General features: G+C 37.2%; 2 protein-coding genes across 2 annotated transcripts in view; one reads left to right on the plus strand and one right to left on the minus strand.

The window, feature by feature from the left end:
- gprc5ba (G protein-coupled receptor, class C, group 5, member Ba) overlaps nt 1-5,755 on the plus strand; it is a 50,794-nt gene extending 45,039 nt beyond the window's left edge. Inside the window, exon 5 of the mRNA XM_051887207.1 lies at nt 5-5,755. Coding sequence (XP_051743167.1) covers nt 5-49 — 45 coding nt within the window. The 3' untranslated portion in view covers nt 50-5,755. The remainder of the gene's footprint in view (nt 1-4) is intronic.
- Nucleotides 5,756-5,898: 143 nt separating this feature from the next.
- The window catches only part of iqck (IQ motif containing K), a 72,927-nt gene continuing 50,924 nt past the window's right edge, over nt 5,899-27,901 (minus strand). The window contains exons 6-8 of the mRNA XM_051887392.1: nt 23,029-23,113; nt 18,803-18,917; nt 5,899-6,252 (exon numbers count right to left, since the gene is read on the minus strand). Coding sequence (XP_051743352.1) covers nt 6,020-6,252; nt 18,803-18,917; nt 23,029-23,113 — 433 coding nt within the window. The 3' untranslated portion in view covers nt 5,899-6,019. The remainder of the gene's footprint in view (nt 6,253-18,802; nt 18,918-23,028; nt 23,114-27,901) is intronic.

The raw sequence follows: 27,901 nt of genomic DNA on the forward strand, positions 1-27,901 counted from the left end.
ACAGGTTCCATCCGCCCCTCCCACATACACAGGAAGACAGCTTTGGTAAATGATGAGACTGGGAGAAGAGTGAATGGAAAAGTGGTGCAAGATCCTGAACTGTAAGAAAAATCTCTGAAGTGAATACAGACTTACAGTTAAGGACAACGTCAGTAGCCGCCAGTGCTGCAGTAAGACTGAAATAAAGCACTTGGATCGTGTGTGTGTGTGTGTGTGTGTGTGTGTGTTCCTGAGCAATCTGACAAGCATGACAGAAGGATGTTAAAGGGACAGTTCGCCCAAAAATGAAAATTTTGTCAAAACAAAAGAAGATATTATGAAGAATACAGTTGACGGTAGCCATTGACTGCCCTAATATTTTTTCTATACTATGGAAGTCAATGGCTACCTTCAACTGTATTCTTCAAAATCTCTTCTTTTGTGTTCAGCAGAAGAAAGAAACTCATACTGGTTTGGAACAACATGAGGGTGAGCAAATGATAAAAACATTTTCATTTTTGGGTGAACTATCCCTTTAAACAGGACAACTCTTTGCATTATCAATAGTTGTAGTGAATTTGAGTTGGTGTACTGGTAAAATATTCATGCAGTTTTACACATTTCTCTATTAAAACCATTCATTACAACAGTATTTTAATTTTATCATTGTCTCAGATGAATATGTATTTTGCTTTGGCTTCAGATTCGCCCTGAAGTCATATCGGGCTCTGTGTGTTACATGCAGAGGTTGCAGATCTGTCTCCACAGCAGTTGTGACTGTGCAGTAAAACTTGGACATCTTATTCTATGATAACAATATACAGTACTTTGGTCTCTCTGGTCAATTTTTTTTTTCTTCTTTTGTGAGTTGTCTGTTGTACGAATGAGTGGTGCGCCACTGAAGCAACATGCTGTGACAAATCTAAAGCTTTCTTCTGTGGAATCTCGAGATCGAATCTCAAGATCAAATCTCACTCAACTCTAAATGAAATCTTAGCAACACCTTGTTGTAAATGGGCTGTATTTTTTATACATCAAGGTTCTTGCATTTGCCTTTGGAGTTGTGAAATATTTCATAAGTTTTGATCTCTGCTCTGTTTTACACAGTTATACAATTAATCTTCAGATACCTACAACTGCTGGACAGATCCCAGCGGAAAAAACTAAGATGACAGAGCAAAGGAGGAAAGTGAGGACATGGGGTGTGGTGTTAATATAGTTAATATAGACTACTGTAGGTCTGCACGTCTGAATACGTCTGCAACTCTAAATGGCCATGCAGACTGCAAAGTTATGGGAGTGATAACTTAAAGGGATAGTTCACCCCCCGCCAAAAAATGTCATTTACTCAAACCTGTAAGACTTTTGTTCATTTTCGAAACACAAATGAAGATATTTTAAACAAAATCTGAGTGATTTCTGTCCCTCTATTGACAGCTATGCAACTGACATTTTTGTTGCTTCAAAAAATTTATAAAGAGATCGTAAAACTAATCCATATGAATTGAGCGGTTTAGTCCAAATTTTCTAAACAGACTCGATCGCTTTATATGAACCGATTGAATTTAGGCTCAAAGCGTCAGTTGCGTAACTGTCCATGGAGGGACAGAAATCTTTCAGATTTCATCAAAAAGATCTATTTGTGTTCCAAAAACGAATGAAAGTCTTGCGAGTTTGGAATGACATGAGGGTGAGTAAATGATTTTCTTTTTTGGCTGAACTATCCCGTTCGGCACTGAAAAGAATGACAGTATGTAGCACAGTAGCAGAGATCAGAGAACTGTGGTAAGAGGGTCTGCTCAGTTAATTTTTCAGATGGATTTCTTGATTTCTTTTTTCTTTGAGAGTGATAATGTTGTTAACCAGTTGTGTTCTTTTAAAATGAAAGTGTTGTTTGCTGCTTAGACTGTGCTGTAACCTTCTAAAAGGGACACTGAGCTGTAGAGAATAACTATGATTTGCTTTATATTTATGCATGCAGAGTCCTATCCCACATCACATAAACTGATATATGAGACAGTTCAGTATTAGGCTGTTTTCACAAAACCAAGTGAACATTGATTGTTTGGTCCAACTCGGTGTTCGATTCCTCCCTCCTCCCCTTGTTATACAAGGTACAAGAGCCAAATAATATGCTGCAGTTAATAACAGTTATACTCTGAGAATGCAAGATGTAAATTACACATCATCAGTGGCGATTTACTTCCATAAGTTATGATTGATTGCTAGAGTCTATGTAAACCCTTTTCAAGTGAACTCAGGTGTGGCTCACAGGCACATAGCTGAGCTTGCAAAACTGAGTAAGCTGTTATTATTTATTTTCACTGCTTACCAAGTATAGATTTTGTGTTGGCATCGTACATTCCACAATAAAGGAAATTTTCCTGCTATCTGAACAATTCAAGCTTGAAGAACCACCTTCACGTTTTTACCATAGCAGCTGCTACTACACACAACGGCCCCACAAAATACACTGAGAGCAGACAGCACAAAGCTATATTGCCAAGACTTGGGAAGAATAAACCAGTTATAAAAGACAATTAGTACTTTCATACGTGAGTTTCAAAGCAATAAGAGGTTAGGATAAAAAAGGTGGATAGTGATGCTATGGACTTAATTATTAAAGGTGTCCTGACATACATATCTGTTTCTAACCATTTGAATGGGACGCTCATTTTGATGCCGGTTCTTCTTGAAAACTTAACTGTAAATGACCACATCCTTGGCAGAATCTTTAAAAAAGAAAAATGCCCTCATCATATTGCACATAGAATTGTTTTGAAAATTCTGCATGGTGAACTGGAGTCCTAACTGCAAAAAAACAGGAAGTTTGTTACAGGAAGTCAGCAGCCTAATAAAGAGGTCGACTGGCACTGAATCAGCTCCACAAAAAAAAAAAAAAAAAAAGAACAAATAAAAGCAGCAGACTACATATGCACTACAGAAGTGGCCAAAAGTTTTGGCAGTACATAAATTTTGTGTTTCGCAAAGTTTGCTGCTTCAGTATTTGTAGATAATATTTTCACGTTTCTGTGGTATACTGGAAAGCGATATGCATTTAATAACTTTTAAAGGCTTTTATTGCCAAAAACATTCAATATATGCAAATATATATTCTTCTTCATGACCTCTGCTCTGGCATGCTGAATATCAGCTTCTGGGCCAAATCCTGACTGATGCTGATCCATTCTTATCTTATTAGTGCTAGGAGTTGATCACAGTTTGTGGACTTCTGCTTGTCCACTTGCCTTTTGAGGATTGACCACAGGTTCTCTATGGGATTAAGATCCAGGGAGTTGCCTGGCCATGGTTCCAAAATTTCAATGTAATGATCTCTGAGCCACCTCATCACTCTTGCCTTGTGACATGGTGCTCCATCATGCTGGAAAATGCACAGATCACCAAATTGCTCCTGGGTCATTGGGAGAAGCAGGCCGTTTTGATCCCATTCTTTATTCTTGGCAGTGTTTTTGGGCAGAATTGTGAGAGTGACACTCCCTTGGATGAAAAGCAACCCCACACATGGATGAGCTCAGGATGCTTCACTGTTGGCATGACACAGGACTCATGTTAGTGTTCACCTTCTCTTCTCCAGAATTTCAGTCTGTCCTTGATGTATTTCTTGGAGAGAAGTGCTTTCTTTGCTGCCCTTCTTGAGACCAGGCTGTTGTCCAAAAGTCCTGGCCTTACTGTTTGTGCAGATGCATCACATCCACCTGCTGCCAATATTGAACAGCTCTGCACTGGTGGTGACACGATTCTTCTTGCGGATACTCTGGGACGTCCAGAAGCCTTCTTCACTGTAGTTGAAGTTCTTGATGATCCAGTAAATGAATTTTTCAGGTGCAATATCCTTGCATGTGTGGCCATTTTGATGCACAGCGCTGATGGCTTCACATCTTTAACCATTGCTATCACAAGAACAGAATGATTAGAAGCACTTCTTTCCTCCTTTAATAGCAATCAGTCCGCTCTTATAATACAATCAGAATGATAGAGACCTGACTAGAACTTGTTCACACTTCATGATCATGATCATGAATCATGATATGATTGGTAAAATTATGTTAGCTGGTCATTTTGTACCAGGGCTAAAAAACAGTAAAATATGGGGTTTTGTGATTTTGGGTTCTTTTTTCTTTCTTTCTTTTGTCAATTATGTGTTTAGCAATTATTTAAAATGAACCTGATCACTCTGCATAATAATCTAGAAACAACACCACAACTGAAGCGGCAAACTTCATGAAACACACTGCCAATACTTTTGGCCACGGCTGTATAAGACAAACTGAGATAGATACACAACAGAAACAATATTAGCATCAGCACTCTCCTAAGCCAGCAATTCTCAAACTGTGGTACACGCACCACCGGTGATATTAATTTATGTGTGCATGTCTCGGTCAAAGCCATCAATCTAGCCCGTTTACATAGACATTTTAGTTTTTATGAATAATGGTCATCTTGCTGTCTCATCACTTCACCTCCTTTTTGTTTATACGTAGTCCATGGTGGTGATTAATATAAGTTGCTTTGTGTTCATATTCAAGGAGTATTTATTATTTTTTGTAGTTTTTAAACATACTTTCTGTATGTTTTATAGTACAATGAACTTTTAAATGTAAAAAAAAAAAAAAATCTAAATTCAATTGTCATGACCCCATTAATGTGATTTACTTGTCATCTATCAGCATTTCAAAGTGGCGAATCAAGTTGGTGAAGTTTACAGATTTATCAGTTGCAGCAAAATGATTTACAACCAAAAGTTTAAATGGCAAATGCTTACCATATTCAAACTGGGATAGTTGGACTGTGGTTTCATGAACAACAGGATCAAATCGAATAGCTGTCATGTCATCCCATCCTCAGTATCTAACATCTATTCACAGAAGGTTCTGAAGGTCATAGCAGTAGATCAATACATTACTGAAAGATACTCCATGCAACTAGGTGAACACACAATTCTAGCTATGTGTTGTTGCATTTGGTGTGTTCGTAAGTTCACAAGGCTAGTACTTTACATGTTGCATTCTCAGAACTGTTGCAAGGGATGCTATAGCACACGATAGCATGAACTTCCTTGTACGGTCACGTTTTTCTTTTATAGGTTAACTACTGTCATGATGGAGCAACAGTATGAAGAGAATATTGTTGAATAAGTTAAGCTGTTTAAACGTGTTTAAAGTTACCTATCTGAATAGCGTACAGTTTAATGGCACAGACATTTGAAGGTAACTACAATGAGAAGCTCACTTGTAACGTGTTGATGAAACATTTGTGTCTATGTTTGCATAAGTTTTTAAGGTGCAGTATCCCTCTACACCGTTCAGAATGACTGAAGGTGCTGTGTGAAGGGGAAGGGTCTCGTTACTTATTAGGGCCTTTATATTAATATATTTGTTGTTTATGTTGTTTCGTCAAGCTCCTGTATATGTGTGTGTATATAATATGCACACATGACGTGTTTGTCAGGGTTTACATGACAGTCATAAAATAACCTGTGTATTTTCACATTTTCACATGACTGAAAATAATGAGATGAAGATTGGTAGGTCACCTGTGTTCATTAAATAACAATAGTGAGATATGCGCACATGTTTCCTGAATCTTCCATACGAATTTCCGAATTTCCCTTGTTTCTGTATTTTTCACATATCTCACCTCCTGGTTGTTTTACCCTCATGCTGCATCACTGCAAACATGATGATAAAGTCTGTCTGTTTAGAACATTTTCCCCAAAAACAATATATATGGAATAAAACATTTCAACAACCAGTGACTGTGTGCTTCCTGCTGAATTCAAATGAATGTAATTAATCGTTATTTTTTTGTTAAAGAAAACTGACAAATTCCATGACTGTGATTACCAGATGAGTATTTTAGATGTGCCTGGACGTTATAGTGATTCTGAAGACCAAGCTGGTTCAGGTGTGTTTAATCGGTGCTGGAAAGTGGCCCTCCAGAAGCAGGATCGGACAGACCTGATCTAATGCAAAATAATGTTAATAACGAATAGAGCAATGACAGTGAGTTCTCTCCTTCACTCTGCACTTATACTGTGCGTGGGATTCACAGACGCATTCACGTGATGTAGAGTGGTGCTGCGCTGGGACGAGAGGCTCGATGTGAGCAGCTCTTTTCCCTCTGCGGTGCTCTGAGGAGCCGGTGTATACAGGACCCTGCTCTGGGGTGTGGGAGGGACCACCTCAATGGACACACCAGCCACCACATGCTGCTCAGCATCGCCATCAAGCTCAACCAGCTCTGACCAAACTGAAAAAACAAACAAACAATGATAACAGATAATTCAGTATTTTACTGTTTGTAACTGTAGAGCTGCACAAACACAAATGAGACGTTTTAAAAAGAGAAAAGTTCTAAACTGACAAAATATACAAAGTGAAAAAATGGAGAGAACAAATACATATTTATTGTTTGTGTAAAGACGTCAGATTTTTTTATAAAACTGATGTGGGTGCCTACAGGAATAGTTTTGAAAGCTACATACAATTTTAGAACAATGTTGATTTCAGCAGTGCTGTTAGACCTGAAGTACAGTGGCACACCGACAGTATGACAGCCGTTTCTGTTCTAAAATCTAAAGTGATGGTTTATGGCTGCTGCATGTCAGATTATGGGTTGATAAAAGATCATGGAAAGTCAGTCGGGCTGCCATAGAATTTACTAGAAGAACTTTGATTCTGCTTACAAGCACTTCTGCATTACTCAGGCCCAAGGTAATCAAGGTAGTTCAGGTAATCGAGCAGGGAACTACCAAGAAACACCAATTAAAGTCAATTTGTTGGTAATTAAATTTTTCCTAAAGTAACGAATAGGAAGTTAGAAATCCAGATGACCAAGGGAAGTCTTACACCTTATTTCCTGCAGCCTTCACCACAGGAGATTATAATTAATAAAAATAACATTTAATTAATTTATTAATTAATTAAATTATTTATTAACATTTAATTAATAATTAAATAAAATATTATTTATGCCACCATATATTTCAGCAAAATTATAAAACCATACAGTTTTAAAGACTCTCAAGGTAAAACAGGTAATTTAAACAAGGTAATTCATATGCATGTGTTTGATCTTGAACTGGTACTCTTATTAAGAGTATTTTATAAATAAAACTGAGTTTTGGAGATTGTGGAGTTCAGATGTCTTTTATTGTTTCAGTGAAGAGCACATCTACATTTAGCTGGTGCTTTCATCTAAAGCGACTTTTATCTAAAGCGATTATACAATGCCACTAATCTAGCTTTCTAATAAACGTGGCATTGTGAATATTGGATATTATTGGATAAAAGTGCCTGCTAAATGCAATGTTAATGTAATGCATAAATGTAGCATTACAATACAGACAAATAGATAAACAGATAGATAACCCTGTTATATACCTCTAGTTTGTACTATATTCTACTTGTAACCTATGTAACATTCAAAAAATGTCATCATGGGCACATTGAGCTGCAGTTATATTAATTTATTCGTAACTAAATGCTCTACCTCAGTGCATGACAGCATAAAAAGTAGTAGTGTTGTAGACTTGTTTTAGATGTAGATTTTGTGTGCTGCTAGGATAACAAGGTTATTTCTGTCTATTTAGAAATAAAATGATTCACTTCTATTGAATATCACAATAAACATTTATTTCTGAAATATCACTCCAATAATGGTTTTCTCTGTTGTGCATGACTCTCTCCATCTGCATGCCACTGTTTGAGCTGCTGTTGTAGTAAATGTGGCATGACGGCTCATGTGACAACATAATAAACACGGTAGGTTCAGTAAAAACCAATGCATTTTTTTCCTGAAAAATCACTTTTTAATCTTTTCTGTTATTTCTGTATGTCTCCATCTACATGCCACTGTTTGAGCTCCTGTACCAGTGGAAGAAGAGTCACGTGACAGCAATCAAATCAAAGGTATAGCCTCATTGTTGCTGTTTAATTGAACTTAAGCTTTAAAGACTTAACTGGAGTGTTGAAATTAACTGTGCACAATGTGTTGGACATCTAATGATGTCATCGTGAGTTATGTGACAACAGTAAATTGACACGGTAATTTGGAGCTGAATACAGCACTAGATTATGACCTACAATCTATCAATCAATTTGGGTTACTGAAATTTGGGTAATTTCAGTAACCCAAATTTGTATGTCAGAATGCCTTTCATTTGAATACATCAGAAAATCACTGTATTTCTGACACTGGTCTTCTATGTTTCTTTCCATGCTTGACTCTCTTCATCTACATGTGCAACACAGTGTAGAATGTGGCAAAAAGGGTCATTTGACAACAATAACACAGTAACCTTTTTTTTTTATTGACATGCACAATACAACAATACTGACAAATAATCTATCTAGTGGTACAGCAGCTCCAGAATCCCCACAACCCTATAGAGGACAAGCGTTTTCTTTTGTCCCCTTTTTATATTTAACTGTTACTATTCTCAAATTGATGTAAGGTGTGTGTGTTTATGATAATTATGTAGAATCTATCTATTGATGGATGTAGGCTGTTTATGTAATCCCTTGACAATGTTCTTTATGTTACTGTTATTTGAGCATTAAAAACAAATTAAAAAAAAAAAAGCAGAGGGGGGTGGGGGGACAGCAAGGTAAGCTACTGAATGTTTTATTCTTACGGCTTACGGCTTAAATATTACACTGGTTAGGTTCTATACAGAAAAGAATGGTTTTGGTCATGGTTTTACTACAAATAAAACAAAAAACATGGTTATTGTAGTTAACCATTTTAACCACAAATTAACCATGGTTTTGCTACACTATAGTTTATGGTATTTGTAGTAAAACTATTGTTATACAAATAGTATCAATCTGACAAAAGTCATAGTTACCACCCTTTTACTATAAAAAGGTAAAAGATGACAGAGCAAAGGAGGAATGGTTAATTTTCGTAAGTGTTCATGATTGTTTGCAATGCAAGCTAGTTGCAATGTGTTATTTAGCTAACTTTTTATACATGCAAATAAAACTAGCGAATAATACAAATTTACAAAACAATCTCAGTGTGATATGTTTTATACAACTTTGTGTAACATTTAACAGTTAGAAAACTGTGTGCATGTGAAGTCACAATGATGTGGGGCAAATTCGCTTCCTTTTAAATCCATTTTGTCCGATGCCTTTTTGTCTGAATCCGTTTCATCCGATGCCTATTTGTCCTTGTCCGTTTCGTCTGATGCCTTTTTACCCAAGTCTGTTTTGTCTGATGCCTTTTAGGCTGTTTCGTCCGATGCCTAATTGTACGAGACCTGACACCTGATGTCGTTTTTCCCTGTGACCTGAAGCCTTTCAGTCTGAGGTGCGATGCCGTTTTGTCAAATGACTGAGTCTTATTAGGATGAAATTTCATATTTATATAACTCCTTAACACGATTATAAGGCCGTACAGAGTAAGTGTTTTTTTTTTGCGTACGACTGCTTTCAGTTGTTCCTATATTTTTAGTACATTTTTTGTGAATTGTGATTTGTTCTTAAAATCGTTCCTACACACATTTCACACACAAATTTGTGCGTACGCATGCTTAGTGAATGAGACCCACTGTTCTCTGTGTACTGTTTCATGTTTATGGAAAGTAGAATGACAAAAAAAAGAAAAAGTAAATGGCAGTCACAGTGGAATTTACACCTTGCAATGGAGTAAATATTTGTTATGAGTTTGCTGTCAATAAACTAATTTATGAATGAAATGGTTTGTGCTGAGTCATCCATTATAATCTATGGATCAGCAAACAAAGTAGAGCATGATAGACAAATCATTTCGATTGTGGACAAACTTTAGTTCTGTCATGATAACTCTTGGAGAGATTGGCATGGTAATGGATATGGCAATGTTAATGTATTTGGTCTTGGCGGAATAGATCTGCTACGCTGCTGCTGCACAGCAAATACAGAGACTTGCTACTGCCAATACATACATGTTCACAGCAGTTTGTCGTGTAAGACATGCTGCTACTGCACATATAACATACACAAATTAACCCTCGTAGCAGATCTATACAGGTGAAGCTGGGGAAGGTGGAGGGTTTCAGAAAGACTACTCACAGTAAACAATGCCAAGGTTTGAACATTGAACAGCAAGCTCATCAATCAGATGTAGATAATAATGTGATCACTAACAAATTGAGTTAAGGATCTATCAGCCTGCGCCATATAGAGTTTCATGCCAGAACCAGGTAGGAACTAGGTAGGATAGTGAGGCACTTACGGTGGCGGTAAATGGGACCAATCCGTAAGCCTTAAAATAATCACAGTCTCAAAAGTATAGCCACGTGACATAAATAATATGCCTGTTAACATGATTTTAGTGTGAAAAATGGCCTACTAACTTTTTCTGGCTAAAGTCTGTCAGTGTTACAACTTTGTTGCCATGACAACGTAACAGCAAAACCCTAAAATTACCGCAAAAAGGACAAGAGTGATTCTTTAGCTCAAATAAAACTCAAGTTTTAACAGAAGAACAATGTAATTGACGTTATACAGCGATAAGCTATACTTTTTTACTTTGAAATCCCCCCTCCCTCCTTGATTTTCCGACACTTAAAGGGGACCATTTCTCTTGCAGCTGCAGACACGTGTCACAGTGTGCCTAGTCATGCTTGTTAGTGGCCGTTTACTCCTTGGAGCGTTGCGCCACCTGCAGTACATCACAATCTAGTGCTGTATTCAGCTCCTCCACACCTAAGCATGCCCGATCTCAGAAGATAGCAGGGTTGGGCCTGGTTACTAGTACTTGGATGGGAGACCGCCTGGGAATAACAGGTGCTGTAAGTATTTTGTTTATAATCAATAATTGAACAATACAGTAAGAGAAGGCAGACTGCTAGATTCACAACTCATTTCTTTATCCTCTGGACTTGATGAGATCATTCATTGATGCCAAGGGCTCTGGTTTTAATGAGCCAGGAGCTACATTTAATAATGTGAATTATGAGTGATGCAGATGACTGCTGTCATCTGCATCACTCAGATACGCATGTTAACTGACGGAGAGAACGAGCAGAGAGCTCCTCCCTCGTGCGGGCGCACTCTCTCTGTCTTCAAACTAAGCACTGTCTTTGCTCTCTCTCCCTTCCACATCTAAATCAACTGGCACGACGCTAAAAGTTCAGAAGACCATATCCATGTTTCACATGGTGCATTTTTTTCCTGAATTACCGCTGGGTGTGAATAGTGCTAAAAAAAAGTCACCTCAGCCACCCGCACATGCAGGTGACATAAACCAGTTTCAATAAAGGAAAAAAAAATCCTATCCAGTGATGAAGTGTTTTCTGTGTTGACAAATCTTTTGCGATATCCTGACAGCCGGGATTCGCACAAATAGCGTCCACGTCTGTTAATGTCCGATTCACGACCTATTGACTCATTTGAACCGATTCATTTTAATGAATGGTTAAAACAACTGAACTCACGAGACGTCACTGTCTAAATCGGTGTATAACAAATTATTTACTCAGAACACCTCTGAAATGAGAACGTAAGTGAACTTACCCCATTTAGCAAGAGTGGTTAGTAAGATTTAGCCTTAATAATCCACAGTATTAACAGGTTATTTATTTGACAACATGTAGTAAATTACCTATAAAATAGGGCTGTACGATTAATTGAAAAGTAATCAAAACCGAAATTCAGAACCTTTACCCGACGTAATTTTCCCATGTCGGTTATTTCGTTTTTTTAATCCTGTTAATACTTTCCCCTTAAAAACATACTACCGCGTATGTAGCCACGTGACTCCGCCCCGTCCAGTCAGCGGCATGGAAGCAACTCGGAGGTGAACGACAAGTCAACAAGGCTCGTTCAAGAGGCATCGGCGCTGCACAGACTGATCGCCGTATGACATCAAAGCACCACGAGAGCGTTTGGAGAGCATACGAGACTCCTTATGCTTTTAAAACTCTCTCGCGGTACTTTGATGTCATACACTGATCGGCCTGTGCAGCGCCAATGCATCTCAAACATGCCTACAGAGACGGCGCGCAAGCGGTTGTAACGTCTGGACCAATCAGACACACAATTATTCATTATATTTAATGAATTATCCAGAAACTCACTCCCTCAAAGTTCTGTGAACCCATCCCCCTAAAACTGCAACTAACATCCTAAACATAGCTTACACACAGGCAGAACTAGGTGTCCTGTTACAGGGCACAGGAAAACTGATAAGGACTTTTACGATCAGAAGGAATTTTGCAGAGACTAGTGACTCTGACTTCATTCTTTCTGAGAAGGACAAATAAACCCCCTTAATCCTATATATTCTATATATAACCACTTGAGAAATGTATAAACATGTATCCAATTTTCCCATCTCCTGACTTTCCTTTTATAGGGTTTATTCTATGTTTATTTTATAGGGTTTATTCTATTAATTCTCTCTTTTGAACTATTTTGGTATTAATGTTTCAGAGTTGAAAATTTATAGTTAACTAAAATCACTTGGGTAGCATGTTTGGTATCTACGGACTCCAACTTTCATTTCCTATTTGTTAATTCATGTTACATGTTTCTCACTCTGTGACCCATTAGTATTATAAGAATCTAGAAGGTTCTTCTCTCATACAGCCAATCCAATGTCTTATGCTAATATCTTGCTAGAGAACAAAGACTCGTAAAAAAGTTCCCTCCAAGGGAACAACTCCTTATTGGCTCAGACACCTCAAGAGGGTGTGACATCTTCACTTTAAAATCACTGATCACAAGATCAAAGACTCTTTTCCTGTACTGAAAAATGCTGATGTGGAGATGATGCTGTAATAGAAGCTTCTAAGGAACTCTAAGCTTGTGCCAGGCTTCGGCCTAGACCTTCCATTCACCAAAGAGCCACTGAATCCAACTGGTTCTCTTTCATCAAGACAATATCAGCAAAGATTCAACAGGAGCCTCCACGAATTGCATCAGGATAGTTTTAATTCAAATGGGCGAGACATGCAAGTATCAAACTTAGTCTCATTACTTGATACATTAAGTAGTGCCCTTTAAAAGAAGGGCATGTTAGAACTAAACTCACGGCTGTTGATCTGCTGAATTTCAAACAATGCTGTAACTTCTTGTTTTCCTGTATTCTGCTTCGGCTCTCTCTTTCCCTTGGTAAACTATGCATGTATGTGTGTGAATGTTAGAGTAGTTAAGTGTTTAGTCTAGTTAATAAAGTCTTGTTCATGTCACGTGTAAAGTTGTCCGTGTTTCATGCTCATATACTGGAGTCCCTAATTATGCCGATCCTGACTACATGCTCTGAGTAGTACTGTACAATAAGATTGTTATTTCCCATAACCTGAAAATGAACATTTCTTAGAATTAATGAACAATTAACACTGAGTGTTCCTTGGCCAAACAGGTTAATTGATTGTAATAATAATTTTATTACATTAAGTTCATTTTATTAACTGATCCAAATATTTATAATTAATTATAACTAGTTCTGATTAATTATTATATTTATTTTGAGCTAATTTGCTACACGGTGAGCCCCGAGATTACTTTCACTTGCGTCTTCACTAAACTTTGTCAGTTGCATGTGTTTTAAGGTTTGCCAGTTTGGACATTCAAGCGATTTTAGACGATCGGATGTGTATTATTATATCGAGCTACCATGCTCGCGCAGCTATATTGTGGCATGAATGCTCATACAAACAGTAGCTGCACAAAATGTGAAGATCACGCGCAAAGAGAAGAACGCAGAAATTAGTTGTCAGCGCTGTCCTGTGATTTATCACTAAAGTAGCTTAGAAACTCAAGTTATTATAGCATATATTTTTCTACTTTTGAAGTAACTATTTACAACCCACAGCTTCATAGAGAGACGATACGAATAATTCACACACGCAATCGCTCTCATTACGTACTGGTACTGTGATAATTTATCTTTATCTGATTTATAACGAGCAAAAATCTGTAAGAAATGTTACAAACCATAGATAAAAAAAACAAAACAGAAACAAAATAATCGTTCATTAATCGTAATCGAGGTAAAATGTTAAATTAATCAAGGTTTTGATTTTTAGGTCATAATCGTCCAGCCCTACTATAAAATTAGTTAGTTTAGACTGGAGTGAGGTGAAACCAGAACAAAGAAAGCTGTTGTTTAGGTGCATTCAATTGTATATGGTAGAAAATTAGAGTATTAGTTAAAATAAACATTTTAATGCTACTTTTTAATATTGATTATTAATTATTATTAATATATACCAAAATACAGTGGGTACGGAAAGTATTCAGACCCCCTTAAATTTTTCACTCTTTGTTATATTGCAGCCATTTGCTAAAATCATTTAATTTTTTTTCCTCATTAATGTACACACAGCACCCCATATTGACAGAAAAACACAGAATTGTTGACATTTTTGCAGATTTATTAAAAAAGAAAAACTGATATATCACATGGTCCTAAGTATTCAGACCCTTTGCTCAGTATTTAGTAGAAGCACCCTTTTGATCTAATACAGCCATGAGTCTTTTTGGGAAAGATGCAAGTTTTTCACACCTGGATTTGGGGATCCTCTGCCATTCCTTCTTGCAGATCCTCTCCAGTTCTGTCAGGTTGGATGGTAAACGTTGGTGGACAGCCATTTTTAGGTCTCTCCAGAGATGCTCAATTGGGTTTAAGTCAGGGCTCTGGCTGGGCCATTCAAGAACAGTCACGGAGTTGTTGTGAAGCCACTCCTTCGTTATTTTAGCTGTGTGCTTAGGGTCATTGTCTTGTTGGAAGGTAAACCTTCGGCCCAGTCTGAGGTCCTGAGCACTCTGGAGAAGGTTTTCGTCCAGGATATCCCTGTACTTGGCCGCATTCATCTTTCCCTCGATTGCAACCAGTCGTCCTGTCCCTGCAGCTGAAAAACACCCCCACAGCATGATGCTGCCACCACCATGCTTCACTGTTGGGACTGTATTGGACAGGTGATGAGCAGTGCCTGGTTTTCTCCACACATGCCGCTTAGAATTAAGGCCAAAAAGTTCTATCTTGGTCTCATCAGACCAGAGAATCTTATTTCTCACCATCTTGGAGTCCTTCAGGTGTTTTTTCATGTGTCTTGCACTGAGGAGAGGCTTCCGTCGGGCCACTCTGCCATAAAGCCCCAACTGGTGGAGGGCTGCAGTGATGGTTGACTTTCTACAACTTTCTCTGGAGCTCAGCCACAGTGATCTTTGGGTTCTTCTTTACCTCTCTCACCAAGGCTCTTCTCCCCCAATAGCTCAGTTTGGCCGGACGGCCAGCTCTAGGAAGGGTTCTGGTCGTCCCAAACGTCTTCCATTTAAGGATTATGGAGGCCACTGTGCTCTTAGGAACCTTAAGTGCAGCAGAAATTTTTTTGTAACCTTGGCCAGATCTGTACCTTGCCACAATTCTGTCTCTGAGCTCTTCAGGCAGTTCCTTTGACCTCATGATTCTCATTTGCTCTGACATGCACTGTGAGCTGTAAGGTTGGTAGACAGGTGTGTGGCTTTTCTAATCAAGTCCAATCAGTATAATCAAACACAGCTGGACTCAAATCAAGGTGTAGAACCATCTCAAGGATGATCAGAAGAAATGGACAGCACCTGAGTTAAATATATGAGTGTCACAGCAAAGGGTCTGAATACTTAGGACCATGTGATATTTCAGTTTTTCTTTTTTAATAAATCTGCAAAAATGTCAACAATTCTGTGTTTTTCTGTCAATATGGGGTGCTGTGTGTACATTAATGAGGAAAAAAATGAACTTAAGTGATTTTAGCAAATGGCTGCAATATAACAAAGAGTGAAAATTTTAAGGGGGTCTGAATACTTTCCGTACCCACTGATTATCAAGTTTAGCTATTGTATGAAATCACAGATTTTTTTGCAAAGAGTGCTAGAAAGGTTTACAGTAAGAGTGGCAGGTAATTTATTGTCAGTATAGGGCTTGCAGATCACGTGGGTAGGGTACTTTTTACTGTTTGTGTGGATGACCATGTCTGTCAGCCACCACCGAAGACCGTTTTTGACCCAGGAAAAACCCTGATTGTTTGGACTGTTAACCCTGTGTTTATGATCTTTTGCTTGTTTTTGGATTTCATCTTTAGATTACGCTTCAATAAACTACTGCATTTGGATCTTCAACCTTCATGTCTCGGAGCAGTATATGACAATTATCTCCTTATCCTTGCAGACAAAACACACACAAATTACACACTCGATCACAATGCATGGCTAGGATGATGTCTTCAAAGTCAGCAATAATTTATTTTGCTTTTAATTTATAATTTATTACTGTGTATTTTTTGATATGATGTATTCTTGCTTTGTTTGATTTTGTTATCTCATTTTGTACATGTTGTAGCGCTTTGAGTTTGAGAAAGGCGCACTATAAATAAAATGTATTATTATTATTATTATTACAGTTTTTTACAATTGCTAGGACACATTTCTCAATACTTAGGTCACTTTTTCAAAACTCTTCACACAGTTCTCCTAACCAACTTTCATCTTGGCACAGAGGTTAACTTCACATTCAAAATGCACCAAATCTACCAAAACACTTCATACATGTCTCAAATCAACTCATTCTTCCAGAACACTAGCAAAGGTTTTCACTGAGCAAACACACTTTGTCACTCATAAAACATCGACCTAAAAACACTAACATCAGTTAGCATTATACAATGTTTTCTTTTTTTAAATTTCTTTACAAAACAAGAATGACACTCTCTACTGCTTATAATTCACTGCAGTTTATGTTACACGGTCCATGTTTACATTACAGAACAAAATTATTCCTAAGTTTCCCCTTTTGAATTGATGGTAATGAAATTGAAAGACTAATGCTTGTGTAGGTGTTCAGTTTCATCTAATTGTTTTGATAGTATTTGATTTTTTAGATTCAGAATATATTTCATAACTATATTACTGTAGAAATGTAGCAAATTTCTGTCTTATTCAGTTTTGTATTATGTTATTGTTTTGAACATAAGTTTAACAGTTTTGAAAACAGTATGTAAGCATGTGCAAATTGGCCTGTACGTACAAAGAGTTTTGGCAGTTGTTGTGTCTGAGTGAGAAAAGAATTCATGAAATTTGAGAGATGTAGTCATTGAATGCATTTTGTGCCAAAGCAATGATAATTGATCCTCAGTTTAGCCCACATAGACTTCTGTTGTGCTCACTGTGTGAAGAGTTTTGCAAAAGTGACCTAAGTATTGAGAAATGTGTCCTAGCGTCTGTAAAAAACTGTATTATGAAAATCATACAGAATTTATTTGCAAGACACCAGTAAACAGAAGCACTCTGTAGACGGCAAATTTTGCAAAACTACAGTTACTGATGTGTGTTGGGGAAGTTACTTTTAAAAGTAATGCATTACAATATTGTGTTACTCCCTAAAAAAGTAACTAAATTGCATTAGTTAATTTTTATAGAAAGTAATGTGTTACATTACTTTTGCTTTATTTTTTCTCATCTGGGCTGTTTGTTTGTTGTGCTCAACAAAACTATTCTATTTTTTATTCTATTTCTGGCAAATGTGAAGGTCCTTTCACACCAAAAGTGAAATGAATAAGCCTCAGGCTGAAAGAAATGCCAATTCATGCCTGTACAGTAGAGGGTGCAGTTCAAACAAACAAGCCTTTCAACTGTGCTGCCATTCTGGAATACAGAAGAATAGGATGCGGGAGAAGAAGTAAATGAGTAAATGTATGCTCACATTTAGTTTAGAACTAGTCTAGAATAACCATAATGTTCACACAGCACACACAACACCTCTGCATTGTTCCCGATTTCTCTCAACATGGGGACAGGAGAGGTGTCAGTCAAAGAATGGCAAAACAACGTAACTTGCGTCACTTAACTGAAAAAGTAACTCAGATATTTTGTTGTACTTGTGTTACTTTACTAGTTACTTGAAAAAAAGAAATCTGATTACATAACTCGTGTTACTTGTAATGCTGTAATCCCAACACTGCTGATGTGTCTGGCACAACTTCAAATTGTTGAAAATGTTGAAACAGAAATATAATTCTGCTTATAATAACATAATTATAACATAAAATTCTCCTCATTTCCAGTTTACACTCTTGATGTTTGGGGTCAGTATAATAATAATAATAATAATAATAACAACATGGAGTTTAAAAATAATAACACTAGAATACCAATGTTTTTGTGAATATAAAAGTTTGCAGTATTGATTCGGACTGGAGGGGGCCTTGGAGTAAAAAAGGAATCTTTAGAGTGTATCACCAGTATATGATTTCTAATTTGCCTTAGATTTTGAATGGCTGATATCAGTAGATAACAATCTTTAATTTATTTGTTTACTGTGGAATAAATGTATTCACCTTATTAGTTTCAGAGAAACAATCTTCCATATGAGAACTTCACCTCTTCCTATAGCAAGACCTAATTAATCACTGACATTTTATGCATCTGATGCACTATTTCTTTACATTCATTTAGTAGTTGTCTTAGTTACTTGTTTATATTATGTTTATATTTTATTGTTTATATTTTGTTAATAAAGGGTATTTTAATCACAATTGTGTATTCCTTGTGCTGATAACACGGTAACGAGCTCTACCAGTTATCTGATATCTCACAAATATGAATGGTCAGCTGACAAACTCATTCCATTTTTTTTTATTCAACATTTCCTCCTCGATTGTTTTTTTTACAGTCCTCACTGGTGATAAAACAAGGACACAGCGATATATTATCAGCTCAGATCCCAACGCATTTGGCTTTACCAGTCAGTCTTAAATGTGTGTTTGTGCGTTTGAATAATGGAGTTTAGTTGTGGATTTTCAGAGAGAGCATTAGCATGTGTTTTTCACCTCTGTTCTCCTGGCGTGCCCAAAAGTCTTGAACTGTTTTGTTGATGTCACAATTTTCTTCCTGCAGTTCCCTCTGCCACTGCCTCAACTCTTGCACATCTGGACGCACACGCACCTGAAAATAAATATCATGTTGGCATAATTCAGTATTCAGGGATATGATTACTCAAAAGCTTCTAAAATATGCATCTTTAAAATGGTCTAAAATAAAGTACAGTATATTATAAAATGGATAGTGCAACTGGAACGCTGTGCATCCAAGACCAAAACTGAAGTACACAGTAACAGTTATGATGTGAAACAGTTGTGGCCATTGAGAATGCGCGTCAAAGGAAAAGGGATCTTGCGAGATCAAGCAGTACCACACAGAAAGACAAGGGCACAGCACAGCAAAGATATGATCAGCAGGGGACAGTCATGTCACATGATCTGCTTGGCCAGCGGATGTGAACCTTTCTCAGAACTGCATTAGGAGTGGCAGAGCACATCAAGCATGGGTGAACCATATGCAAGTTTATTGTGCGCAAATGCTGATAAAATTCACGATTGTGTGTGTGTGTGTGTGTGTGTGTGTGATTTTCTCTTACATACACGAACACGTTAAAATACAATTTAAATCTGTGAATTATAGAATGTAAGAAGTGAATGTGAGCACGCTTTCTCGTCACTTCAAAATACAGCACATGACGTGTTAACCGCACAAAAAAAAAACAGGATGGATGGAAAGAAGCGCCTGTCAGGAACAGGCGAAAATGTAAAAAAAAAAAAAAAAAAAAAAAAAAAAGTATGGATGAAGACGCTAAAAGGAATTTTCCCTTACGAAATGGGCCCTTACAGATAAACGAAATATTGGAGATGATTGTTGGTCGCGGATGTGTCGAAAGACCTTAAAGAAGTCTATAATGCAAGCGGTCTTCTGTGTGGGTGCAAAACAGAATTTGGTTGTGTTGGCTGGGGAAGTCTCTACTATATGGGCTCTATATAGGCTATTATAGCCACCAGCGTGAGATATTAAGAACATTTATTTACGTATTAATTAATTGGCGACGCGTCATTCAGCCACAGGCAGATATGTATCGCGTTTATTTTATTTTTCCTTTTTATTCAAAATATTGAATATATAGGCCTAACTTGTTAACTAGGCCTATATCATGAATTATATGATATATTCTGATTGTCAAATATGTGGAAGTGAGTGTCTGGTGTCTGGTGTCTGGTGTCTGGTGTCACTGGTGTCACTTTCATTTATGAATTTTATTTTGATAAATAGGCCTAGGGTGTTTACCCTAGGCCTATTTATCAAAATAAAATTCATAAATGAAAGTGGAGACAATACCTCAAAAGAGGCACATTATTATCACTTTTCCAACATTTATTATTCTTAAAAGTAATGTAAATTATGTTTGCAACAATAGCTGTATGTTTATTGACCTCGATGAGTCTGAAACTCCCGGCCTGAGATGGTGTCCCAGACGGAATTAAATAATTCGTAAATATTTGTAAATATCTGTTGCTTAAAAAGCTGGAAAATTGACTGTAATGCAGTTCTGTGGATGTTTTGCCCAGGCAGGGTTGTTATAGTTAACTAACAAAAACTAAAACTATTAAAAACATTTGTGCTAATCGAAACAAACCTGAAATATAAGAAAACATAAATATTAGTGGAAAAACAAACTAAACGAAAATTAGAAATGTTGCCTTGTCAATATCATTTCGGTTTTATTTCCCTGACTTTCAACCGACGTGATCATTATCTTTTCATTAACCGACAAGATTATTAAATTCGAATTAAACGAAATTAAAATGGATAAGTGTCTGTGGCCCATTAATAAAATCCCAGGCGTTTTAGCCCAACAAATAGCAGAATAAACAACAGAATACGCTTCTGTGAACGGAGAAAAATAGGATTAAATCATATAAAAAGGAATAAATAGCCTATGTCTACATGCGAAACTTATTTCACTTAAATGATTAACATATTAACAAAATGAAAGGGAAAAAATGCGACAAGTTTCGGTTTCACGGAAATTCACGGAAAGGAAACGGCAGAAAAATATTTTTGTTTTCTTTATTTTACAAGCAGTGTTTATTTTTATTGTGAGAGTGCAAAAATAGGCCTAATAGGCCTATTTAACCCTTCACAGATTCGTATTTTGAGTTTTTTTCCGCTTTTATAAGAAAATTCAAGTGATCGCAGCCTGTTAATTGTCAAAATAACATACAGTCAACCAAATGTAAAAAGTTACACTACTCATTTTAAGTATGTGTACAATCAAAGCGTTTAAATAATAAATATAGTTTAGCATCCAAATACATCGTGAATATGGAAACATTTGGATTTGTGCCAAATTATAATTAGTTTTGGCTTAACGTTTATATGTATTTTTCATAAATTTCAAATAAACACTGTGTATTTGAGAACACTGAATAGTTGTGATATATGAAAAGCACTATTTCGTCTGTCTCTTGGCACAACTCCAGCCAAGGCGAAGGCAGGTTTGAATGATGATGCTCTGAACGTTCTAATCACACCGGTGTGATCGTACACGTCAGGGTTAAAATCGATCGCGTTTCGGTGGTGGAGGGAGATGTTTGTCACAGTTCCCTTCGTTCCCGGACTCCATTTCCCATGATCCTCCTGTTTCCTCACCTGCACTCACTTCCTCGTCATCTCCCCATCAGCACTCATCACCTGCACCTGGACCTGATTATCCTCACTCCCTGCACTCCTTGTCTGTTCTTATTGTTAACATATGTGTGTAATGGTTGTTTTGTCTCTCCTTTGTGGATTAAATACCCTTTTGTGGAAGTTCGTATACGTTTAATCTCTGCTGCAACCTCTCACGTAACAGAAGAACAGATCCAAACCGACTGGATTTCCACAACCTACATAATGGGTATCTTCCTTGTTCCCGTGCCCTCAAAGAACCATGGATGCAAGCTCTCGGCGGAGGACCGCCTCTGGACTGCCAGACAGGACAGCCGCCCGCTGGAGAGGTATGTGGAGGAAATCGCAGAGCTTTCTAGTAAGGTGAGCTGGCCAGATGCAATTTTGAACACCTGTTTTCTGAGGGGTCTGGATGAGGACACGATCCGATATTTTGAACCTGAGTGTCTCTTTTCCCTAGCTGAGTCTATTAATCTGATTCTCTTTTTAAATGGTTCAGAGTTCGAAATTGAAATTGAAGAGGTTCAAAGAAGACCGTGTTTTCCTCGTCCAGCTCCCTCCGCTCACTCAGAAATACGGAGAAATACTGGCCAGTTCACCAGCCGCCGATTTCCTCCACCTCCACTCCACTCCAGTGGGCATTCCCCGGGGCTCCTGCCTGATCCTACGTGCAAGCCGTCCAAAAAGAAGTCCTCCACAAGGTCCAGGCAGCCCAAGAGAGTGGTCACCTGAGCCTCCATTTGAGCCTGCCTCCAAGACGGAACCCTCAGCTAAGGAGGACGGATGGCTAATAGACTTTTGGGCAGAACCAGTCCTTCCAGCCACGAGCCCGCCCCAGGCTTCCACGAGCCCGCTCCAGCTGCTGACGAGCCAGCTCCTGGACCTGATTATCCACACACCCTTTATAATGGACTCACTCCTTGTCTGTTCTTATTGTTATCATATGTGTGTAATGGTTGTTTTGTCTCTCCTTTGTGGATTAAATACCCTTTTGTGGAAGTTTGTATACGTTTCATCTCTGCTGCAACCTCTCACGTAACAGATGTTAGGCCTACTTGAAATAATGTAAATGTTAACTAATAAATTATTTAAATTTCTAATTAAATGCCAAAAGAAGAGAGAAAAAAAAAAAAACATTCATCTGGAAGAAGGGGGCCCAAAATTATGTCCTGCATACCCCCCCCTTAAAACTCTTAATTGCACCCCTGGCAATACCCTTAGGTTTGATTAACTACTGACCTAAACCTGCTATGTGCCTGAGCCAATATGGCTCAAACTTATCCAATTAGAATGCACATTATTGGTTTTGAAGAGTGTTCACTTTTTTTTTTTTTTTTTTTTTTTTTAAGTGGTTGAATTTCAGAGGAACTGTGATAACATGCTGCTTTTTTTAGCCAAAAAAAAAAACTATAGGAGAATATATATTGTGAAGGGGTTCACAAACTTTCAAGCAGCACTATATATATATATATATATATATATATATATATATATATATATATATAGCATCTCTGCATCCTTTCAGCTCTAGAGCTCTCAGTTTTTGCATTATTCTTACCTTATATCCCCTCCAGAATGCCTGGATCAAAACTGCAGCTTGCTCGTCTGTTAAAAGTAGAGAAACCGGAAGGTGCTTCCTAGGGCTGACAAAGAAAAAGTTTTTTAATTATTAAAAAACAAAACTTTATTTTTCACAAATAATTAAAAAAAATACAGTACATTAGGAGTCATAACACCACTGAATTTTAAACGATGTCACATAATATTTACTTTTTTTTATTCATTACTTTATAATAGGGATGCACCAGTAGCCAGTATCGGTATCGGCCCGATACCAAGCTCATGTACTTGTACTCGTAAAAATACCCCCGATTCCAAAGGCCGATACCTCACGTGACGCAACTGACAGAATTTTCCGTGCACAGAGACACCGGCGGCAGCAGCATAAACAATGTCAGCCTCAGAGGTGTAGAAATACTTCAAAATTAATTATGACAACACACATTACGAACTGCATGCTTTCAATCGCAATTCGTTATCGATTAGTGAAGGCGGGATTGGCGGAATCGCTTTGAATGACACAGACCAGAAGCGCGCTCTCTCTCCACGCGCGCTCTCTCTCTCTCTCTTTCTTGCGCGCGATCCGAGTTCTCTCAGACAGCGCGCGATCAGTTCTCCTCGCGCCTGAATGGTCAAATGCACACACAGTTGTCAAAATGTCCATCGTGTGGAGTATCTCACGTAAATACAGTCGGTTATGGCTTAAGTGGACGTAAACATTTGGGTGAAAACAGGATATGTGTCAGTATCCATGGATTCGGTCTTAAAGGGATACTATAAGATAATAAAAATGGAAAATTGTAATTTAAAAAAAAAAAAAAAAAATCTAATGAATGTTCAGAAATGTCCTGAGTTTTTCTGTTCCTTTTTGGGGTTTTGTTTTTTTTTTTTGGTTGTTTTTTTTCCCATCAATGATTGTCATTAATGTTAATAAAACAACAAAATATGTTAAATAAATGTATACATGGTAAATAAACCTACTGTATCTGAAAAACAAGATGTTTAATTTGTATCTCTATAGTATTTGTTGTATTGTTTGTAAATTTCTTTTTATATAAAACAATTATTGGTAATTATGCCCTTTGAAGGTTATTGGACACTGTGAAATTTTTGTTCTTTAAGTTTGTGACAAGCACATAAAAATTATTACTTTTTTCATTAGAGTAATGAAAAAAGTAATAATTTTTATTATTACCCCCCGTTCAGCAAATTTACGATTGAGAGCAAAAACCTTATTTCTGTGGATTTGGCCATTCATGTATTCCATAACGAAATGTCTTCAGCAGCATTTATCTCACAGGAACAGTATCTCTACAAAGGGTATTTCCCCCCTAACCTTATTTTACCTTTATAAAGGGTATTTCCAGTGGCATACTGCACATCTGCGAGGCCTCCTCAAAGCACGAGATGGGGCCCCTCCCACCAGCAGTGACGTCATGTATGAAAATTTGTCGTGCATTTGCTGCTGTCCGTCCGCGGTTTAAACACTGATTGATCGATTACGCAATAGTTTAAGACGCAATAGTTTGATACGCGATACATTTCAGGAAGTTGTTCTGTATCTTTAAACATTCTTTCTGCAGTTCATTCATGTTTACTTGCTGCTGTAATAGTAGTAAAGAGGAAGAGATGATTAGTTCACGCTTGATCCGCGCTATGTCTGAGCTGAGTCTGAGGCGCTATGGAAGAAATTGTTTTCCGTCACTAAACAATAAATAAGGTAACTGCAAATTTATCTCTCAATTCTGATTTTTCCCCCTTCAGAATCGCATGAAATGAAGTCGCAAATGCGTGCATAAAGATATTGTGAGATATAAACTTGCAATGAACTATATGCACGGAGCGTTCTTTAGAACTTCCGCGTTAATATAAGCCAGCTCGAAAATTTTCGGTGAGATGTCATTTGCTGGTGTGTTGAGCATCAGTAGTGTAATACTTAGTTTATAATCAGAATATAGTCACTTAAATAGTCAGGCATAGCATTAATTTAGTTATTCAAACGTAAATTGGCATAAAAATAAATAAAGACGTACCTCATTGTTCCTCCTTGGCTAAATTCAATTCGACCATCAGTTTTCACACTTTTATGTGAAAAAAAGGCTTCAAAAATTAAATATTTATTGTGCACTTAATTGAATAAAATGTGTGTTTTTACAAGTGTGCTGAAATAAATGATCTTGCGCTGCACTGACTGACAGCTGCTGTGATTACAACGGGAAAGAGCGGTGCTCGCTTTCTGTCATGAATCACAAGAAAAGTTATTGTTTTTCTTAAGATGTTTTGAGTACTTCATACTTCACATTTACAAAATGTATTTTTAAACCTAGTTATTTTATAATGGTTAATATTTAGTTAAAAACGAAGTGAAAAACGATTAGAGGAAATGGCTGATATATGCGCAAATAAATGCTACTTTGCCGCCACCTGCTGGTTAAAGTGGTAATTATTGTCTTTTTTTATTTTGAAATAAGTGTTTTCTATCAAATGTTAAATTTTCTACATTTTGAAACGTTCGGTTTTACAATGGGGACAATCTCAGAAGGATGAACAAATAATGTTTGTGGTCATCACATTAAAAATGCTGTGAGAAAAAATGCGTGTGCGTATCTAATATAGTTTTTAAATGGTCCCAACAGCTTCGTCTTTATTGCAATCAATAAAACTGGTTTATTTGAAAATTAGGTAAGTGTGATAAGTGCATTAAAATATGAATACAACATTAAAAATTCAACTATTGATGGTTTTGTGTCGATGTACAGTGACTACAGAGTGAACCGGAAATGCTGGCTTAACGACAACCAGGAAGTAACTGTGCATATAGCCCATTCTGAGAAAAAAAAAGTCAGTCTTTTCCCCCTCAGAATTGGACTTTATATCTCTCAATTCTGAGAAAAGAAGTCAGAATTGTGAGATTAAAAGTTGCAATTATCTTTTAAATTGTTTTCAACAGAATTTAAAACTTGAGAAAGACTGTTTCATATTAAAGCGGAGTTTATTGTTATTATTGGATGGTGCGCTACAAATTTTAGTGTAGTTTTGTTCATGCATCAACAAAAAAAAAAAAAACAGACTGAAAGATTGATCTTGAAAATACATATAGGATATCAATAAAAAAAAAGAAAATCGACATATTTGTGGTTTATCCATGATGTGCACGAATTAGAACACAGTCAAAACGTGAGGAAAAGCTCCAAACCTCGCTGTTTCGGTCAATGATTTCAGCCCTCCAAAACTATTTCGATCGAAACAAAAATTGCTGTTTCGGCCACAAATTTTCAGTAATTTCGATCAGTGCATCAAATGATATAGGCCTAAACTAAATGTATTTACAGTAAAAGAATAAAGAAATAACTCTAGACTTATTGGCTACATTTGGAGAACTTCAGACATTCCGGTAGCTGACCATTAGCAGAGCTGGCAGAGGGGTAAATACGTTTGTGCAAAATATAATAATAATAATAACAACAACAACAACAACAACAACAACAACAATAATGTCTCAGCAAAGACCAAACATATTTATTTGTCTCAGTTAACGGCACACGTCCGCTAACAGTAACACAGCACGTCAAGGCTTGCTGTTGTCTTGGCTACCTTACAAACGGGCGATAGAAACAACAGTGAATTATTCCCCCTTTTGTGGTAATTTAGCACTATTTTCTATGATCTTCTGCTTGCATATTTGGGCTTCACTTGGATGCTTTATTTTCATCTTTATAGTCAATTGAGTTCAGTTCTAAAAAAACAAAGGCTACATACTAAATAGGTGAATCTGCAACGGGGCTCATCATAGGGTGGGGGCCTCCTCGCACCGCAGGGGCTGCGGGGGTGTCCCGTACGCTCATGGGTATTTCCCCCCTATCCTTAGGGGGTTAATCTTTCTTTTTATTTTATTTTTTTTATTTGATCAATAAATTCAATTAGAATAATAGACACACAGGGCTATTATCAATCAAATCAAATCATTACTTATAAATGACAGCTGCTTTAAATAACAGATTGTTTTAAATATTTTTTGAAAATACAAATAAGAAAAATTAGGGAGAAAATTATGACTTTTAAACATGAAACTAAAACGCCAGTAGGTAGCGGCATTTGACCACCTTAATGATTGAGTCATTCATTCAAACGGTTCGTTCAAATGGCCGATTCATTCAAGAATGAGGCAGTTGTTTATGAATGGGTCATTGAATCTTTGATTCAAACGATTCGTTCAAAACGCTGAATCATTCAGTAAAGAAAGACGGCTGAGGATTGCTGTGAGGTACGTGCGCAATGGTTCTGCTGTGATCTTTGTTTGGAACTGTTTTTGCTGCTGAAATAGAACAAAAACAGACAATATTGCATCTTATGTAAGGGACTTAATATTAACTACTTGTTTATTTAACTGTCGTGAAATCGAGTCTCTAAAAGTCTCAAAAGCATCCAAAATAAATATTAAAGTTTGATTCGTTGCCATGGCAACAGTGTTTGAGATATCACGATTCTTTTCAAAGGTCTACATCTGCCATGTTTTGACATTATTCTGATGAAGTTTAAAGCAAAGTGAGTAAAAATAAGAGGGTGATCTCAAAGCATGTTGAAAGTGACACACTTCCTGCTGCCAGTTGGTGGCGCTATAACTGACTCACAATAGTCACATCCACGTGATCAGCCTTGTACAATGAACACACAGCCGAAGTTTTATCAAAATCAATTAATGTATGCAGAAGTTATAACACTTCCTGTTTCCCTTTTCTCGCCATAAATTCACTGTCTCGCCAAGGCCAAACCGTTTGAGATATCAAAAATCCGCTGGCAATTTAGCATCATCAATGTCTTGTCTTCATGCTGACTGAGTTTGGTGGTGATCGGATTAATCGCCTAGGAGG

The sequence above is a fragment of the Ctenopharyngodon idella genome, chromosome 3 (genome assembly GCF_019924925.1).
Source record: "Ctenopharyngodon idella isolate HZGC_01 chromosome 3, HZGC01, whole genome shotgun sequence".
Taxonomy (NCBI): domain Eukaryota; kingdom Metazoa; phylum Chordata; class Actinopteri; order Cypriniformes; family Xenocyprididae; genus Ctenopharyngodon; species Ctenopharyngodon idella.